Here is a 20,472-nt window from a genome sequence, read left to right on the forward strand (position 1 = left end):
ATTCATCAATGTGAGCCATGAATTAGCTCATTTTAATGACCCAAGTCTAAATTCTTATGTAATCATCGTTATAGACATTATAACACCACAATAGCCCATTTGTTAGACTCAGTAATACACTAAAAACAAAACTGAAACAAACTTTCCTTGCCAAACTGGCATTTTTTTTTTTTTTTTTACAATTACTTGCATATAATACAACTTCAAATGCACTACTGTACTCCAGTGAAATAACCTCAAAGATTTTTTAAAAACTTATGTCATGCATTTTAAAATAGATTATAAAAGGTAACCCAGCCATATTTCCTAAAGAAATTAGATAACTAAAATGCTCAAAAGTATTTTAAAGGAAACACTGCCTGTGTATTATTGCCACTGGAAATGCACACAAACACACACACACACCAGCCTTTCCTTTTTTTTCTTTCTTTTTTTTTTTTTTTTAAACGCTTCCACTTTTATTGTCAGGATATTTGTTTCATGTAAAATATTTCATTACAATACAGTACAATGCATGTTCAATCTGCTGTCCACACAACTTTGTCATTAAGTTCTAAGGCCGATCTTTCACACATAACAGCCGGTCTGACAGCAAAATGGAAGTTGCTGACCTCTCCTAACGTAAAACCAAAAACATTAAATTATTAACTACTAAAATCAAGTTTGTTGTATCTTTTATATCGCCTTCTACCAGTATGATCCAGCAGGGGGCACTAGAGGTTCTCATTATGCTTCAGTCAGCAGCTCCAGCACAGAGAATTCGGTCCCCAGCAATGGGCTAAAAGAGTGAGTGCTTGAGTATTTGTTGTGTGTATGTGTGTGCGTGTGTAAGGGCAGACGGAGAGACAGACAGACTGACAAATGTCATTCTGTCTTTGCTGGCAGTCACATAGCAGCTTTAAGTCTTGGAGAGGCCAACGGATTTTCAAAGTGAGGGCTAAAGAGATTGGATGGTATGGTGGATCCCCACCTCACTCCAAACCAGTCTCACTACATAGTGCAGCTGTTCAGTACCACATATTGAGAATGTTTGTTGCTTTTTTTTGTTTTTCTTTTTCATGTGAAGTATCACAGACTTGCAGCGAAGACTATCACCAATGGAACAAATATCCGTTATTCATCAGCTTTTTTCATTTGTTTTCACTTAAAGTTTATTTTATTTTTTTTTTTCTCCTTTTGTCAGCGGAGTATAATGTTGGCTGTATGATACGGTGATAGTTGTTATGTTAGGTATACAGTTATTGTTCCTGTGGTGTCTCTATGGAAATGCTGCACAGCAAAGCGCCCAGTGGGGTAATAGGGCGGTTCGGCTCAGGTCCACACCCGCCTCCCTAAGTACATTCTCCCTATTGGGCACTGTGAAGGGGGGTGGGGTGGGGGCATGGTCTGACTCAGTAGCGGTGGGTCTGGTGTGAGTACTGTGGAGGCTGCTGGGAGGTAGAGGAGTATCCCATGCTGCTCTGGGGCAATGATGTGCTTGGTCCTGGGTTCTGGTAGGCAGCATGTGGATTGGAGCGCTGGAATACAGAAGAAAAGAGTCTTTGTTTTCAAATGTATGCATCAACAAGCACTCAAGACATTAATGCTTGCATGCAAATGGTTCTTAAGTGTTCAAAATGGAAACTCTCAGGATCTCACTACGTGTCTGCAGTGTGGAGGAAAATGGACAGAGGTTAATCGCAACGAAATAGGACCAAAAATACTTTAAAAACAGTAATATTGTGAAATATTATTAAAAATTAAAATAACTCTTTTCTATTTTTATCTATTTTAAAATGTAATTTATTCCTGTGAGCAAATCTGAATTTTCAGCATCATTACTCCAGTCTCCAGTGTCACATGATCCTTCAGAAATCATTCTAATATGCTGATTTGCTGCTCAAGAAACATTTTATTAACATTAAAAGTGTGCTGCTTAATATTTTGTGGAATATATATATATATATATATATATATATATATATATATATATATATAAAAACAAACTCTCCTGTTTTAATAAAAAGGAAGATGAATGTTTGTGTTTTCATGTGTTACCTGGTAATCTGAGGTCATGATCAGGCCACTTGAGGTAGTAGTGGGCGGAACCACTCTCACCTTCTTCAGAGGCGGGCCTTGTGCGTGGCTGTTGTCAGGGTTACCTGTGTGCCCTGCCCCATTGGTGTGGTTGTTCCCCTGCTGCTGCTGCTGCTGGTTTTTCTGCAGTTGTGGGAGAATTACAAGTCAAAACAAAAATATTAGAGTTGTCAATCAATTAAACATTGAATTACATCATATGCTAACTGAATATTAGTATTTGCTGATAAAAGCCTCTAAACAAATCAGGGGACATTTTTAAATAACTCTAATAAAATATTAAAATGAATAGAAACACACACAGAGAAAGTGAAAAAGCTGAAAACACACATTTCTTACTTTATCTGCCTTGTCTTCCGGCTCCTCTTCCGTCAGGAACTCCCTTTTGGGATAAGGAATCTGGCAGCCAGCAAAGACACTAAACAAAAACATTTGAAATATGTTAAGTAGAGCCCTGTGGTTGACCTAATTTCAGTGTACATATATTAAACATACAGAAATCCTAATCAAAATTGCCCATGTCATAGACAGAAAGCTAATTTTGCGCTTCGCATCACTCACTCAGACGTGGGTAAAGGCTCCTCCAGGAAGTACGGGTCTTGCATGGCCTGCTCAGATGTGATTCGGCGGATTGGGTCCATAGTAAGCAGCTTTTGCAGCTGAGAGAGAGTGCAGATGTTCAAAGTTTAAACAAATTAAAATTAAACAAATAAGGGTATGTTTACAAGACAACAATGTATTACAATGTCCTTGGCATTTTTCTCGTGCAGACAACAACATTGTCAAAACGATCCCCGTTTACAAAACATAAAAAGTTTACCATTTTTCATGTAAAGGGCCCCTAAAAGCATATAAAATGAACATATGAGACCTGTAATTATTTTCGTCTACTTACCAAGTGGAATGCTTTGCTGTCAGGTTTGACTTTATGTTTCTCCATATACTTTATAAGGCTGCAGTTAGTGTATCTACAGCAAGAGGGACAAACACCATCAACTCAAACACTTTAGTAAATGAAACACCTTATTAATGCCAATTTTCATAAAAGCAAAGATGAAATCAAACTAACGTATTCCTCCTGAAGTCTTTCATCAATGTAGAGTGTTCCGGCATCTTCTTAATGTCCTCCCAGTCTTTGTCTGAGAAGAAAATTAGATTACACACAAAGATTACCAGTGCTACTGGACTGAAGCATTGTGAACTATCAACTTTAAAGGGTTAGCTCACCCAAAAAATGAAAATTCTGTAATTTATTACTCACCCTTATGTCCTTCCAAACCCGTAAGACCTTCGTTCATCTTCAGAACACAAATTAAGATATTTTTGATGAAATCTAAGAGGTACATGACCCCTCCATAGACAGCAATTTAATTACCACTTTGAAGGCCCAGAAAGGTAGTAAAGACATCGTTAAAATAGTCCATGTGACTACAGTGGTTCAACCTTAATGTTATAAAGCGACAAGAATACTTTTTGTGTGCAAAAACAAAACAAAAATAACAACTTCATTCAACAATATCTTCTCCAATGCTGTTCACGTTGTAAACACAGTGCAGCACTTCCGAGTTCTACTTCAAAACGCCAATGTAAACAGCATAGGAGAATGAGAGGGAAGAGAAATTGTTGAATAAAGTCATTCTTTTTGTTTTGTTTTTGTGCACAAAAAGTATTCTCGTTGCTTCATAAAATTAAGTTTGCTGTCTACAGAGGGGTTAGAGAGCTCTCAGTTTTAATCAAAATATCTTCATTTGTGTTCAGAAAATGATGAAGGTCTTACAAGTTTGGAACGACATGAGGGTGAGTAATTAATGACAGAATTTTTATTTTTGGGTGAACTAACCCTTTAACTGAACTGCAAATATAAATATTTGAATAACAAAAATTACAATTTTTTTTACTTTCATTGATTGTTTCTGCAAGAGAAAATGACCTTTGACTCATTAAAAGGGACCTGTTACAACTACTAGCAAAAGTTTTACTGAATTGTCTAGATTTGAATGACGAGTGAATGACGAATACCTGCAGGAAAACCCATGACATTAAAGATCCGGTCCAGCTGATCATGATGGTAGGGATTACTGGTCTTGATGTCCTCCTGTCGACAGTGGAAGATAGGCTCTGAGGTCAAAAGCTCAGCAAAGATACAGCCAATCGCCCATATATCTGTAAAGTAGAGAGAAAGTCATCTAAAACACATTTTTTAAAATGTGCATTTGCAAAGACGCTCATAAACTAACATCTCACCGATGGCTTTGGTGTAATGCCTGGCTCCCAGCAGCAGCTCTGGTGCTCTGTACCAGAACGTAACAACTACAGGGTCCAGATCTGCTAAAGGCTTCAGTGGTGAGTTGAAAAGCCGTGCAAAACCCATATCAGCTGCACATAAGAGACAGAAGTTTAAAAATGGTTATGATTATGCATCAACATGCATAATCAACATTTTTGTCCGAAGAGAAAAGACAAAAGAGCTCATACCTATCTTCACACGTCCTCTTTCAGGACCTTCTCCCATTACCAATATGTTTGCAGGTTTCTGTGGTGAAAGAGTCAAAGGTCAGAGCTGTAACACTTCCTCTCTCATTTCAGTGTGATAAATGATGCTGTAACCAGGGTCCAAAATTATTTGCTATATTTTTCTTAGGGTCAAGAAGTTTCCATGCATTTTTGTGACAACCATATCAGGTTTGGGTTGTGATGGTAAAGCAGATGTGATTTAAGTTGAAACCAAAAACTAGTTCTTATTCTGAGAACATTTATAAAAAAAATAAAAAATAAAAAAAACCTCAAACTATCCTTATACAGGATACATAATAAATAAATAAATAAATAACAAATCTAAATGAAGTTTGGTTTCATTGTTAATAAATTCCATCCTTACATCTGTTGTGACAAGAAAATATTTAATAAAATCTTAGAAAAATGCTGCCACCTACTGGAAAATTTGTCATGTATTTCTAATAATCGCCCTACTATCAGAACAATTCGCTCACAAACAACTACTACTACAAGAGGATCTCAAAAAGAATGATAAAAATGGCAAATTAGCTACTTCTATATGAACATTAACTATTCAAAACAACACACACAGATCCTCACCAGGTCTCTGTGCAGGACCCAGTTGGCGTGCAAATAGTGGATGCCGTCCAGGATCTGGTAGAGCAATGACTTTACCATCCCACGGGGCAGCTGAAGAGGCTTCTTATTGGCCTTGGAGGCTCTGTGGAACTTGATGATGTGCTACAAAGACACGTAAACCCTCAAAAAGACACGTACTGTATATAAACATTTCTCTATGTGTGCATATGAGTGCTCGACTGTATGTTACCCAGAGGTCATGTTCAGCGTAGTCAAAGAGAAGCCACACTTTGCGGTCTGCATGTGACAGGAAAACCTTCTGCAGTGAGATCACATTGGGGTGCTTCAGTTCACGCAGCAGCTGCAGGGAGCAAACAAGAACGAACACACACAGTCAGGCGCACATGCTGAGACAGACATCTACAGAGCACCCACATAACCCAAAGTACACAAAAACACTTCAGCTCGAAGTATGCTTGTTAAAAGGATAGTTTAGTCAAGAACAAAAATTCTGTCATTATTGTTTATTAACCCTCATGTTGTTCCAAACCTGCATGACTAAGGAATGCAAAATGAGACATTTTGAATAAAGTGCTGGTCGCTCTTTTCCAGGCAATTACAGTGAACGGGGGCTGGAGTTTTCAAGCTTAAAAAAAACGCAAAAGCATCATAAAAGTGGTCCTTATGACCCATGTGCTATATTTCAAATCTTATAAAAACATATGACAACTCTGCGGGCAAAATAAGCAAAAATTTGTATAGAAGATACTTTGTATAAAAGCTACTAATAATCTTCACTTTCAGTTGAACACAAATAATTCGGTTTTGTGAACTGGATCACTTGATTCATTGATAAGAGCAGACCCTAAAAAAATGATTTGTTCATTAATCTGACAAAACTAGTTACAGAATATCAAGGAGAGATTAAATTTCAGCCTGTTTTTCACACAAAAGGGCTTTTCACACTTGAAATAGTTAACCCTGGGTCATTCTAAACCCCGGGTAAATGGATTACTGGGTTATCTTGCTTCACGTTTCATAAAGCTCATAATTTACTGTTAAAGGTATTATAAGTGATTGCTAAGGTGTTCTGAATGGTTCGTTAACACGTTTCACATTGTACATTCCTAAACCCTCTGTTAACGTTCTTAATTGCATATTTGCTGTGTCAGTGTCATTGATTGGATAAACGCACACGACCTGTTTACATAGCTCTAGCATTGCGCATCCTCGTTTTGCCGACTGTACTTTAGTTTTTACTTTAGTTTATACTGGTAAGAATGAAACGGTCTCTTCTTCACTCAAATTGTCGCGTTTTCTGTCAGGATTTACTGTTTATATACAATGTGCAGTATTTCTGTGACTGTCCAAAGCAGGCAAATATGAGTACGTGATTGGTTGCCTGTTGCTAAGCGACTGGCTTTAACATTCTAACACCGCGTCGTTTCACACTGTACAAGTCTGGCACCGCAATGCGGGGTTAACAACGCAAAAGTGGTGCTAACCCTGCTCTGGAGCAGGCATAACCCCGGGTAAAAAGCGGTGCTAACCACGCTTCTAAATTACAAAGTGTGAAACGTTCCTTTACCCGGGGTTAAAAGCGGCGTTTAGAATGACGATAACCCGGGGTTAATCGCAGTGTGAAAAGCCCCAAAGTGGTCACATGAATTTAGCATATGACAAGTTGTATGGACCACTTTTATGATATTATAATGGTGTTTTTATTATTATTATTATTTTGGAGCTTGACAGCCCTAGTTCTCATTCACTTTCATTATAATGAAATTGTCTTTAGCAAACTGTCGGGTTTGAAACAACATGAGAGTGAATCAATAATGACCATTTTCATTTCTGAGTGAACTCTCACTTTACTGCACATTATGAGAGAATATGAGTATGCATTTTAACTTGACATCGAAAAAATACACTCTGTATCTCTAAAGAGCACTTATATTGCACTTACAAATTCATAAAGCTATTCAGTTTAACACTAAAATATCCACATGCTGCAAATGTATTTCTAGGAACTTATTTCACCAAGATGGCATGTGCCAGAGCTACTTGAAGAAGATCCTCTTGACAGGAACACATTTAAAGCTTGATGTACTTACTGCTATCTCTCTGCAGGCGGACATAGAGATTCCTGTGCCTTCAATCTGCTTCAGAGCATAATCTTTATCATCCTTCCTGCAAATAGACATATCAGCAACCGCAATTACTCTTCAGTGCATTACATTTCCTTAAATCTATACCTACAGATCATATTAAACCCCATATAGAGAGAAAGAATTTATCAAGATTTTGACACTTTCAATATTAGCACACCTTCAAAAATTCACAAGTCTCCTGGCGGCTTATGTGTGGCATAGAAGGTAATGTTGAAATTAAGTCCTTCAAAAAAAAAAAAAAAAGGCTATAAAATCTCACAACGCCCTGTCCAGTTTCTGGAGAACAAATTAGCTGTAAACCAGTCATAAACAACCAGCTTCTATGGTGAACAAAAACATCTTTAAACACTTCAAGCGAGACTTTGGCCGCCAGGCAGTCTGGACTTTAATAGCCTAGCTTTGGGTCTGTCTGATGGGTCTCATTTAAACACCGGCACTTCAGAACCAACTTAACTCATCAGCAGATTCATTCTTCCTCCGCCAAGATAGTTTGCAACTGGTGTGAACAATATATTGTTGTGCAGGAACCAAATAACCATTAGCACTAAATCAAATCTCTTGTGATAGCACTAAAAGCAATAAAAATGTTATGCAAATTGGGAGGAACGCTATTTCATACGCCTTAATATAATCAGCGATGCCCTGCAGACATTGAGGGTTATTTTCTGCCAAGTTTTCCCACCAAAAAACACCAATAGAAGTAAATGTAGAATTGACTTTTTAATTCCCTGACATTGCAGCTCTAATTTCTAAACAATAAATGCAAAACTCTTAGTTTAAATCATGGATTTTGTTTTATTTTGTTCCAAGAGCAGGTATTAAACCATGGTTTCAATTCAAACACTGCAGCTGGAATTAGAAAATTTTGTGCCCTATGAAATGTTTTATTTTCCCTAAATTGTTTTCCGTTTCAATTTTTCTAGATTCTGTTGTAATGGTTTAAATGTTAATAATCAAAATGTATGTCTAACCAATCAAATTTATAAAACTTTTCCAATATAATACAATTTTTATGCCATGTGAAAAGTTTTTTTTAATAGAAATTTTAGAAATTGTGTTGTCTGTTTTAAGTTCTCTGGATTCTCTTTTATGATTTAACACAAATTTATTATCAAAATGGTGGTAATCAAATGAATGCATTAAATTGTAATAATTTAAATCATATTTTAAAATGTAATGATATTCAATTTGAACAATTCCTTAATTTTTTTTGGCAAACAAAGCGCTGCACATCAGAGGTTTACTCTTTAAATTAAAACATAGGCAAGAGCTTAAAAAAAGTGTTTTAATAACCTGTATTACTTTGAGAAGTACATTCTACTGTAAAACAGTAATATATTTCTTATATTGTCATAGTTTCTTCAAGATAATTTTTATTTTGGCAGGTTATAATGTAGACTTTTGAGTATCTGATGATACTTTTATCAAATGACATTGTGAAATGACTCTCAGAGCAGCTTTGGAGATGAAGTTCACGTCCTGAAAACACCACAAGTGTCAAGTGTACGTCAATATGTGTAGTAGATGAAACTGCGCCGCTCATTTACAAGGATGCAGAACATGCACACTTCATATTAAAATAGCAGTCTTTTTTGCGGTTTAAAATCCACAGACATTAGTCCATATCATGATTTGATTAGGTATACATCACTGATTTATTCATCCAAATTCCGTGGCATTCCACATTATACAGTAAATTCCATTTTTTTGAGTGGGATTCCGCAATTTTTCACATAATGAAAACCATACGACCCTAGAAATTAAATAAAGACTAGCATGGGTGTGGCGCAGTCTATTAGAGAGCATGATAAATTACTTGACAAATTTATAAAAACATAACTAATATAATAGATCTAATCTTAGAAAGGTTACTGTTATTTTCAGCTCATTGATCATAGTGCTTGAAGAGAATCATTTGTCTTGTTTTGGATGAAGAGCACAGACAAATCCCTGGGTTTTTGTCTCAGGTGTGAGAAAGTTTTGCAGAATATATTCCTATCAGCAAGTTAACAAAAACATTGAGAGCAAAAGAATTTCAACTACCATTCCTCCCCAACAGACTTCTATTAAAAAAGACCTTTCAATTCCTCTTCTCATCTGTCTCGTAAGGGTATATTCTAAGCCGATCCTCTTCTGTAAGCATGAATATATGCAATTAATTTATATATATATATATCACTACTCAAGTCTTATTTTACAGAGTAAGAGGTGCTTTAGTGGCCTTTTCGCCTTGGAAGGGCTTTGTTAACACAAACCAATATGAAGAAAGGCTTGTCAAGGCTGTAACAACCTTTCATAATCCTCAACATCTGCTGTATTAAACTGTTAAACTCTGACACCAAAGTCACTGTCGCAACCAGTGCGAATGCAGAAATACTTAAAGCAGAAAAAGAGAAGTAGAAACTCTGCAGACATCTGAAAGAGTTAAAAAAAAACACACCATCTAAACCTGTGCAGTGAACCCTGATCTCCATGGTAATATCTCAAAAGTAACATCAATCACATCAGCAATGGATTCAGGTGTTGACATGAAACTGAGAGACATCTTTACACAAGCTGAGGTGACAAATCACAAGTATGAGGAAGGCTAGATACTTGCTCTGTATGTGATTACATACTTTCACAAGGGAACAATGGCAGAAAAAGAAGAGGTTACGGATGTTAAGACATAAATGTAATTGCTTTAAATAGAAAATTATGAATATAGAAACATGGCATTCTAATTAAATATCAAACCATTGATTAGAATAACAAAGGCCAAATTTAAGGCTGCATTTTATTCACGTAGAATGTAAAGCAGGGTCATGGTTTAGTGCTGATTTTAACATTGTGTCTTTTGGATCAGCCTTAAATCAGCTGTGTAAACATGCCTTTTGTAAAGTGTAGTTTTTATTGGAGGCATATATAATTTTCCTCATCACGAAGAAAAAAGCAACACAATGTTGCAGCTCTAAATCTGCATCAAATGCACCTGTGCCCATCATAACTGCATAAGCTCGTCAATCACAACAGCACTCCTGCCTGCTGACGTACATTCACAATCCCCTCAAAATAAGCCTCCGCTGAAACTGTGAGCTGTGAATAACAAACTCCCTTTGAAGACAAGAGACGGGTTTCTCTAAAACACCGGGCCGAGTGCGGGTAACACACGGTCTGTTTTGGTTTCTGAGAGCAGAACGCGACGGGAACGCAGGCCTCATATCGCTGCACAAGTCCATCCTGCAAACTCACCCATCTTTCCTCTTTGCTTTGTACACATGGCCATATGTCCCCCGTCCAACTTTACATCCCTCGTACTCAAAGAGATCCTCGACTCGTTCTCTCTCCCCGGTGAGCTTCACTTTGAAATCATAGTCCATTTTCACTGTTATTCTGGGGATCCGGGCTGTGGCTTCCCTTTAAAGCGCCGCTGGGGAGGCAACTTACTTCAAGCCCCGTTTAGACAATTAGTTGCCTTCCCTCGCGTCGCTTTCAGCTCAACTAAAGAGTCCACATTTACCGCGCGCGATTACGGGCAGCTGAAACGACGTATAAACAACGTGTGCTTTTGATCTGACAAAAAGTGCAGAGTGTTATTGGACTACCAGTCGATTTCTTTGATATTTCTGTGCAACTGCGCCGCTCAGCCGGTATCTCACCCGGGAGAGTTGAGCGTCCACGTACGGCAATGTCGCAAAACGTCGTGAATGTCGCTACCAACCACACAGATGGCGAGGAATGGGCTTTGTGGCGCACCACGTGGATTTTAACTCTTTGCTAAAGAACGCTTTTGTTTTTCGGTTTTTCATGCATATGTACATTTTAGTTTTTTTTTGCATATTAACGTAAAATGCATAGATGAATGTTAATTAACAATATATAATGATCCACACGTATATGTGGGTAAATTATGCAAACATTTATCTTAACTATCAATATTATATTTAATAACAATAATATTAAATGACATTTTGTAGTTACATTTATAACACTATACTATTAAAGCTGCTTTTTTATTTTGTATGGTATATTTGCTGTTCGGGTAGATAAATGTCAACCATCCTCCCACTGTTATTGTGAATCATTTTTTAAAAACCTTTATTAAAGCTCTTTCAAATAACAAACGGGCATTATCATTGTTAAACACAAAATCAATATAGATAGATAGAGAGATAGATATAGTGCCTATATATGTATATAGATAGATATAGACACACACACACACATATAGCTATAGATAGATAGATGTACACGTTTTGAAAAAAAAAAAAAAAAAAAAAAATATATATATATATATATATATATATATATATATATGTATATCATTTGAAATTTTCCTAAACAAATGTTATTAATATGTATTATAGTGTTGTTATTGATGTATTACTGTGGGAACTGTTTTTGCGCACGTGGTAGTAGTCCGGGCAGTTGTTTGTGTAGCTCCGGTTGGTCCCATCTTGACTACATTGTAATCAGAGCGGAGAGGAAAGAGAACTCGTCCATATTACAGCTGCTGTTTCAGGTACTTACATATCTATTACTAGCTTCGTTTCTTTATTTTGTTCTAATTCTGAACAGTGTTATTATATGTCACATTTTCTGTTACGTTCTTGCGTCAGTGACATTTTTTCTTATCTTGTCAAAATAATGATCTAGATTCTAAACCTTTCATTGGCCCACAGTTAGCCTGTCAGCAATCTGTCGACACCATCAAAGGTGTTGCGCATTTAAAATGACAGCTCGCTCTGCCGCATGACTTGCGTTTGCCCGATGACAGACGATGGTGACAGTTTAATGACAAATTTCAGATGTGAATTTCATCCTGTGTAGAGTGCTAGCCTAGGCTTTTTATTGTCTCTGGGATAGGTTGCTAGCTGATATGGTGCCCGACTTTTTCTTTGTCATGTCCCGCCTCTGAGCAGTGCTGAGTGGGCAGTCTGGCTGTCAGTCATCGCTTCTCGGACGCTGATTGGTTGTGAGGCTGACAGCGTCAGTTTTGGTGCTTGGCTTGTTCTGCGGTGCTGTCTGTGGCCTACTGTATTATAACAGGGCAGCAATACTGTTTGAAATGACTGGGGTGTTATTTATATTAATTGATTTGACGCTATTGTCAACGTCACGTTGCCCTCGGTGTGTTTTCAACATGTGTCAAAGCTGTTTTGCTTCCACATGAAGGATTTACGGATTGCCTTTCTGAGGCGTTCATTTTGTCGTGCAGTCTCTTAATGGTGGCTGTTTTGGACAGAGAAGTTTATACCTCAGACTCTCTTTATATAAATTTGCGATATTTTGAAAGTACATTTCCTTGCTTTCTCAGTATCATGGATATGTATATAGAGCTAGCTTCTACATTATTATAGACCATGATTTCATGAGAGTAAATTGATCATTAGATTAGCAGGGTCTATAATGATGCATTTATATTGCTGTCTTCATGTTTTTATTGAAGATGAGTAGTTCACATGACACTTTAAGGAAGATAACATTCTTTGCAATGTGATAATATTATTTGAAATCCTTTTTAAACAGCATTTTGCTAAGTCATTTAGAATTGTTATGCATGTAACTTTAATGGCTTTATATTGAGAGACTACATGGCATTGTAGTCTTAAAAATGAATTAATCAAATGTGATTAAAATGGAAATACTTAATTGGTGACCAGTCACAGGATCAAAAATTTTACACATGCCCTCATAAACATAAATATTAATGTTAATAAAAAAGTCCACGAACAGGTTATGCATAATCTATTTGGATATTAGGTTGATGTTTATAAGAAAATTGCAAATGTAAACTACACAGTGGAACTGAACAGAGATAAAGCCATAACCAGGCAGCATACATATCTATTTAAGAGTAATTGTGATTCCTTTTTTTGTTTTTGCAATATTTGTGAGCAGCGGTTTCTGTGGTGATGGACCCTCCCGGCGGCCGAGACGAACGTCATCGTCAAGCGGAGCGGCTTCGGCGGGAGGAGGCATACTATCACTTCATTAATGAACTGAGTGAGGAGGAGTACAGACTAATGAGAGACAGCAATCTTCTGGGAACACCTGGTGAGAACAAATCCGGCCGCATGCAAAGATGCACACCTTGTTTATGGCACAATAAACATGTCTTAGGCCCAGTTTCACAGACAGGGCTTAGGCTAAGCCAGGATTAGGCCTTATTTCAATTAGGACATTTAAGTAGCTGTTATAAACATACCCTAGAAAAAAACAGTACTGGTGTGCATCTTGAGACAAAACAATGGCTCTGGCATATTTTAAGATATGTCAGTGCAAGTTGCTTTCAGTTAAAACAGCTCAAACATGCATTTTAGTCCGGGACTAGCTTAAGCCTTGTCTGTGAAATTGGGGGTATATGTCTTTTATTAAGTAAATTGTCTTTGTTGCATTGTTATATTTTGATTTTAATTTTTTATATATGTACAATGTTTCTTACCCTCACAGAGAAAAATAAAAATTCAAAGCATGAGGAAATTCCCAAACTTAGCCTTTTACTCAAATGAACAATAGATATGAAACTTACATAAGGTGTGTCTTTGTTTGGTTACAGGTGAAGTCACAGCAGAGGAGCTGAGGCAGCGTCTGGATGGTGCAAAGGAGCGAGTGTCATCTCAGCCACGCCCTGAACCCCGCCCTCAGAGCAGTGAGGCAGAGGGCAGTAGCGGTAAGCGCACATGGAGGAATGCTCAGCTGTACTAATAGATTTAATTTGAATAATCATCTGGTTTTGTATAACGCAGTCACAATGCAATTACAAAACAATTCAGGATTCATCTGCGTTTTTAGCAACAGTGCATCTTTGGGTTGTGAAGATATACAGAATTATGCAGCCATACTAAAACATATCTGATCTAACCCACCCATAGAAATAGAATGAAGCTGGCATAAATATAATGTCAGACAAAGTGAACATAAACTTTGTCGTCAGTTCACGATTGTGATACTTGTGTAAATGTACATTGCCATTGAAATGTTTGCGGTCCGTAACGTTTTTTTTTTTAATGTTTTTTTCTCACCAAGGCTGCATTTGTTTGATCGAAAATACAGTGTAAACAGTAATATAGTAAAATTTTATTACAATTTACAAGAACTGTTTTCTATTTTACACTGTACTTTATTCCTGATGGCAAAGCTGAATCTGCCATTACTCCAGTCTTCAGTGTCACATGATCATTCAGAAATCATTCTAATATGCTGATTTGATGCTCAAGAAACATTTATTATTATTAAGTTTTACTGCTTAATATTTTTGTGGAAACTGTGATTTTTTTTATTTTTATTTGATGAATAGAAAGTTCAATAGAACATTTATTTGAAGTAAAAAAAAAAATTGTAACATTATAAATGTCTTTACTTTCACTTTTAACAAATTTCATGCATCATTTCCAAAAACAAAGTATCAATTTCTTTAAAAAAAAAAAAAAATCATACTGACCCAAACATATCCAGATTTTTTGTTCTTGGCTGTAAAATTTTGCAACACTTATTTGTAATGTTTTGTCCTCTATTTGCTTTTTAATAATCAGAATTTATCATAATTAAAATTTTAGACTTTTTTTTTAATTGATTCAGAATCATGATACATCTGTGAATCTTAAAGTGTCAAGGAATCAAATTAGGTTTTGCAAGTAAAAACAAACTGAACGAATGTGAATTGTTTTATTAATTACACTTGTATTCATCAATATTGATATGAAATTTATAATATACAATACTGATAAATAAATCGTTCTTTTCCAGGTGCAGTCGAGACAGGTGCTGAGACGTCTAATGGAGACTCTCTGCTGGAGTGGTTGAACACATTTCGGCGTACAGGGAATGCCACACGTAGTGGGCAGAGTGGAAACCAAACTTGGCGTGCCGTCAGCCGCACCAACCCCAACAGCGGCGAGTTCCGCTTCAGTCTTGAGATCAACATCAACCACGAGCAACCTGAGCCTGGAGAACACAGTGACACCCCTGATCCAACTGAGCTCCCAATGCCGCCACCTCCTCCTCCTCCTCCTCCTCCTCCTCCCCCCCCAGTGTCATCTGCCTCTGCACCCACGACCCCTTACAACCCCTCAAGGTCTGCACCTTACTCACTTCAACACCCCACGCCGTACTCTACGGCCAGGCCCACCTTGGGAAGGAGGGCCGCGGTGCGCCGCACTCGCAGCAGCACGGCTCCGCCTGTAACGCCGCCTCTGACCTCACAGGCTCCTCCCACGCCTTTGAGGAGGAACTTGCCTTCTGTGCCAAGCTCTCCTCCTCCACAGGCTCCACTCGCTTTTCAGTCACAAGAGCAGGATGGTGGTGCTGTAAGGGGTCAAATACAGGTCACAACCTCCTCGGTTAACGCAGGGGAGGGGCAGAATGGAAATGAAGGCCCGGACTGCCCCACCGCTCTGCCTCAGTCCGGCCCCCAGGTGGCGCCAGTTGCCCGTGAGCCACGAAACAGCAGGACTCGTTCACGTGGCCGCATGCGCCGGGCGGCGGGAGCAGGTGGGGCTTTGTCTCGCTCTTCGAGACGTAGCCGGTCCCCCCTGGACAGAAACCCAGCCTCCAGCGTTAGCCCCACCCATAGCAGCAGCGCTGCCCCAGTGGAGTCCACTGGAAGTACGGCTGTTGCAATGGAGATGGGCGAGGCCACCGTAGAGCCGGCTGCTACTACGGATCCTCCGGAGGCAGGTGAGGAAGAGGGGGAGACTCCTGCGTCAGGCGCTGGAGGTGTGCGGCGCCACCCCACGATCATGCTGGACCTCCAGGTGCGGCGCATTAGGCCAGGCGAGAACCGGGACAGGGACAGCATCGCTAGCCGCACTCGCTCTCGTGCTCGGGCCGCTGAAAACACGGTCACCTTTGAGAGCGACAGCGGCGGCTTCCGCCGTACCATCTCGCGCTCAGAGCGCGCGGGAATCCGCACTTACGTAAGCACTATACGCATCCCGCTGCGCCGCATTTCTGAGACGGGCCTTGGCGAGCCCAGCTCCATGGCGCTGCGATCTATCCTGCGTCAGATCATGACCGGCTTCGGTGAGCTTAGCTCCCTCATGGAGACGGAAGCGGACTCAGAGACTGCGGCACCAAACCAGGACTCCGCTCCTACTGCCGGAGCTCAGACATACCGCGTCGCTAGCGCCGAGGGAGGTGCGGCCCACGGAGGAGTGGAATCGGCACGAGAAGGTTTAGTGGAGGGTGAGGAGGAAGGACAAGTGCGGGTGAGCAGGACTGGGCCGGAGGGACGACCTAGCAGCAGGGACACTAACAACCTGGTGGAAAACGGCACATTGCCCATCCTAAGGCTGGCGCACTTTTTCCTTCTCAATGAAGACGAAGACGAGGAGCACCCACGGGGCCTCACCAAAGAACAGATCGATAATTTGGTCACACGCACTTACGGTCAGGTCAACATGGAGGGCGAGCAGGGTCGCGCTTGCAGCGTCTGCATCAACGAGTACGCTCAGGGCAACAAGCTGCGCCGCTTGCCTTGTGCCCACGAGTTCCACATCCACTGCATCGATCGCTGGCTATCCGAAAACAACACCTGTCCCATCTGCAGGCAGCCTATTCTGTCCAGCCATCAGGAATGATGTCAGGCTGTAGCTATCAATCAATGGACTGAACGAGTGACTTTTGTTCCACCTTTGGTGGAACCTGTACATAGTGCTTCAATGTTTTCATTCTCTGAGATCCATTGTATTCAAGCTAAAGGTAGAACCAAAAGCAGAAAAAAACTATAATGCAGAGATTTAACAAAGCTTTATTTTTTTAGACTCCTTTTGTTTTCATTTCTTACTCTTCTTCCATTCTCCATTATGCTTTGCGGAAGGGCTGCACGATTAATCGCAATTAACCTGAAATTGTGCATAAACCGATTTGGCTTATTACGATTATTAAATCGCAAAGGCTGCTATTTTTTTTAATTTTTTTATGCGCAGCTTGTCATTGAAGCACAGCTCTGTGATCAGTAGTAAATGCTGCTCCATCTGAAAGCACTGTGAGTTTGAGTCGCTTATAACGTGCATTTGAAAAAGCAACACGTGTCAAACATCATTCCAGACATTAGAAGCATTTATGAACCTCTTGTCCAACAAAAGACAACATTTAATAACATGTTTTTACTCCAAACTCACTTCATAATGACAGTTGAGCATCCTTCTGAGATGATGTGGCTTCTTACACAGAATCAGGCACAACGTATTATTTCATAGTATTCTATACATTGATAAAGGCTATGTCGAATAGCATTTAAGTGTAATTATACTTTATTATCATGAAAATACCCAAGAAGGCTTGAAGAACTCAGAAAAAACAAATATTGTCGTAGTCGTGTGTTTATTAGTCATGTTTAATCAATCCAAGCGTTTCAATCTTCAGCTACAGTGATAGTATGATGGCTTTCAGATGGATTTACTGCTGATCACAGAGCCGTGCTTCACTGACAAGATGCGCATAAAAAATCACAGCCTTTGCCAAATCGCGTGCAGTTCAATTTCGATTAATTGTGCAGCCCTAGCGGACATATTAACAGACGAAGTGACTAACTCAAACGGAGTTAGGAATATTAGCTTCAACTAAAGGTGCAGTCACATTTACCATCGTTCAGCAAATTTTCACGGGCGAAATCTAATTTCGCGAAGGTGAAAGATTGCTGATTGGATGTCGCAACGGATTCTAATTGGTCACGCATGTACTACGCTGACCAACAGAAAGCTGCTTGGTTTAAAAGTGACTTCTGTGTGAGTGGTGCTTCATTCATCGCTACACTATTTACAATGGACATTTTTTGTCCATGAAATTTCACTAAATGTGACTGCACCTTAATTCTGTGTCACACATTTTAAGTTTGGTGGCTTCAAAAAATGGATAGACCTCTTAAAACTCTTTAAGGACATGTAAATATATGAATGTCTGTGTTTTCGGTTTTAACAGTAAGACATATTGTAGAAAGAACCGTATGCTGTTTCATTTGCGTTTTCAAAAGGAACCTTTACTTTTAAGCGCTTGCTGAGAAATCCACCGGTTTTGAAGCTCTATGAGTCCTCCATGTAAATGCTCCCTAATGTTGGGCAGTGTACTTTTAAATGCGTTTTCAATCAAAGCAGGTTTTTAGTGTGATTTTTCTTTTTTTGATGGTGTCGATAAGAATAGTTATGGGATATGAATGATGCACCTGGTCGTAAATGAATTTGTCACTGAAATTCCAATAGCTGCATCTGTATCTGCATCTTTATATTACGGGAAATGGCAATGAGCATCTCCATAAACACTACAAAACAATTTTTTAAGCATAATAATTATTTTCCCTATGAACTGAATATGCTTTCCACTTTGAGTGTCATTACATTTCTAATGAGAACAAGCCATTTGCATTTGAACAACTGTTTTGGAGAGCTGATCGGATTATATGATATTGTATGAGCTAGTAAGTGCATGCTTGATTTGTACCTGAGTATAAACCCAGTCAACGCCCTGCACATAGTTCACAATGTTATAATGAAAAGCAGAAATTGATTATCACTTGAAAGCACTTGTCAGCCGCTGCACTATAGGGCAGTACATTCGAGCCTGTTATAGGCATGACTTCTTCCAGGGTGATGCAATGATACAAGGAGACAATGAAAGATATTGAATGGTGGTTCAATATTATATGATAACATACCTATGTTTTTTGTTTTACTACTTTTACCCTCACGTTCAGCTATTTCTATAGTTTTTATCATCACATTCTCCGTATCTCACACGGTCTGCCTTGCTTACCTTCCCTCAGTATTTTAGCATACAACGGTTTCACTTATGGCCTTGTCTGAAAGCCCTGTTTGCTCTGAGTCACCATTTCTTCATGCAGTGTTGCTCGTTCCCCATGTGAGGCAGAGCGTGAAGTAGGACTTCTGAATGAAAGATCATGAATGTAGTGGTATCTTGCGTCTTTCCAAGGTACACTTTTCCTCAATGTACAATAGATGTCTGCTTATGTTTCAGGATCTCAATTAAAACAATGACAGAATCTGTTATTCAACACCTGTCCTCGATGTTATTGTTTTCTTGTATACTAAAATATCCCTTTATTTTGTCTGTATGTTGTGAGGATGTGTGTATGTTATATAAGAAGTGTGAATTGTAAGTATGTGTGTAGCAAATGTGTGTGTATATTGCTGAATGGAACAGAATGGTTTTTGAGCTGTTGTGTAGCTGCGAGTGGGGGAGCTTTGGCCATGAAGTTTAGATATTTAATGATGAGAAATTGACATCATTGAGCTATGACTATGTATTATGTTATAATGTGATGCTGAAACAGAAGAATATGTATTCTGTTACTATGTAATAAAATAAAACACATTGATTTTTTTTTCTTCTCTGCTCCCTAACAATGGAATGATAGACATGGTTTGTTATTCCTAGGAAACAAATGGTTTTCATACACTGAAAAAATTTGCTTTGGGCAGTGAAATCTACGGTTCCATTCAAAAGTTTTTTTTTTTTTTTTTAATTAATATTTTTATTCAGCAAAGATGCATTCAATCGATCAAAAGTGACAGCAAAGACTTTCTCTTTCTAAACATTTCTATTTCAAATTAATGCTATTCTTTTGGACTTTCTATTCATCATGAAAAAAAAATATGTATATATATATATATATATATATATATATATATGTGTGTATATGTATATATATGTATATATATATATATCACTGTTTCCACAACAACATTAATCAGCAGAACCGTTTTCAACATTTATAATAATAATAATAATGATGCAAATGAAAATCAGCTTTGCTGTCGCATGAATAAATTATATTTTGAATTATATTAAAATAGAAAACTGCAAGTTTTGTTTTTACTGTTTTTTCATTAAATAAATGCAGCCTTGGTGAGCATGAGACTTTAAATAGTGTATATTAATAGATTTTAAGACAGAAATATTTATTTAAATATTAAATAAATATGTTTTAATCCATAAGGCCACCTAAACCCTGAAGCAGTGCGGTGCCAAATGTAAAAATTGCTTATTAAATCAGGGTAAAGCCAAAAACCAATCAAATTCTCTAAGGTTAACTATTAATATAAACGACAATTTACATATATTAGTAATTGAATGAGACTGTTGAAGACCAGATCATATGACAGCGCATTGGACAGCTTAAAATGTCCAGTTGGGACAGGCGGGGTCTGATGACGGA

General features: G+C 38.4%; 2 protein-coding genes across 3 annotated transcripts; one reads left to right on the forward strand and one right to left on the reverse strand.

The window, feature by feature from the left end:
• Positions 1–410: 410 nt before the first annotated feature.
• On the reverse strand, positions 411–11,011 carry cdk8 (cyclin-dependent kinase 8). 2 transcript variants are annotated; one of them, XM_051881837.1, is made up of 13 exons: positions 10,551–11,011; positions 7,263–7,338; positions 5,402–5,512; positions 5,173–5,313; positions 4,552–4,609; positions 4,321–4,452; positions 4,096–4,239; positions 3,146–3,215; positions 2,972–3,044; positions 2,638–2,735; positions 2,407–2,494; positions 2,038–2,199; positions 411–1,517 (listed from the first exon to the last, which is right to left on the reverse strand). In XM_051881837.1, the coding sequence occupies exons 1-13, from the start codon at positions 10,676–10,678 to the stop codon at positions 1,392–1,394; spliced, it is 1,407 nt and encodes a 468-aa protein (XP_051737797.1). In that variant the 5' UTR covers positions 10,679–11,011; the 3' UTR covers positions 411–1,391. The 2 variants fall into 2 exon arrangements, with proteins under 2 accessions (XP_051737797.1, XP_051737798.1); XM_051881838.1 differs by having other exon boundaries at positions 2,416–2,494; positions 10,551–11,010.
• Positions 11,012–11,661: 650 nt separating this feature from the next.
• rnf6 (ring finger protein (C3H2C3 type) 6) lies at positions 11,662–19,637 on the forward strand. The gene is made up of 4 exons (XM_051881836.1): positions 11,662–11,820; positions 13,200–13,355; positions 13,858–13,971; positions 15,048–19,637. The coding sequence occupies exons 2-4, from the start codon at positions 13,214–13,216 to the stop codon at positions 16,877–16,879; spliced, it is 2,088 nt and encodes a 695-aa protein (XP_051737796.1). The 5' UTR covers positions 11,662–11,820; positions 13,200–13,213; the 3' UTR covers positions 16,880–19,637.
• Positions 19,638–20,472: the final 835 nt, after the last annotated feature.

Source organism: Ctenopharyngodon idella, chromosome 23 (assembly GCF_019924925.1).
Source record: "Ctenopharyngodon idella isolate HZGC_01 chromosome 23, HZGC01, whole genome shotgun sequence".
NCBI lineage: Eukaryota > Metazoa > Chordata > Actinopteri > Cypriniformes > Xenocyprididae > Ctenopharyngodon > Ctenopharyngodon idella.

Excerpts from the sequence above, each read along its gene's own strand:
- cdk8 (XM_051881837.1), bottom strand. The coding sequence starts at position 10,678 with ATGGACTATGATTTCAAAGTGAAGCTCACCGGGGAGAGAGAACGAGTC. Across the intron at positions 5,314-5,401 it reads ACGCTGAACATGACCTCTGG|CACATCATCAAGTTCCACAG; the intron begins GTAACATACAGT and ends GTGTCTTTGTAG. Across the intron at positions 2,736-2,971 it reads ACAGCAAAGCATTCCACTTG|CTGCAAAAGCTGCTTACTAT; the intron begins GTAAGTAGACGA and ends ACTCTCTCTCAG.
- rnf6 (XM_051881836.1), top strand. The coding sequence starts at position 13,214 with ATGGACCCTCCCGGCGGCCGAGACGAACGTCATCGTCAAGCGGAGCGG. Across the intron at positions 13,356-13,857 it reads CAATCTTCTGGGAACACCTG|GTGAAGTCACAGCAGAGGAG; the intron begins GTGAGAACAAAT and ends GTTTGGTTACAG. Across the intron at positions 13,972-15,047 it reads TGAGGCAGAGGGCAGTAGCG|GTGCAGTCGAGACAGGTGCT; the intron begins GTAAGCGCACAT and ends GTTCTTTTCCAG.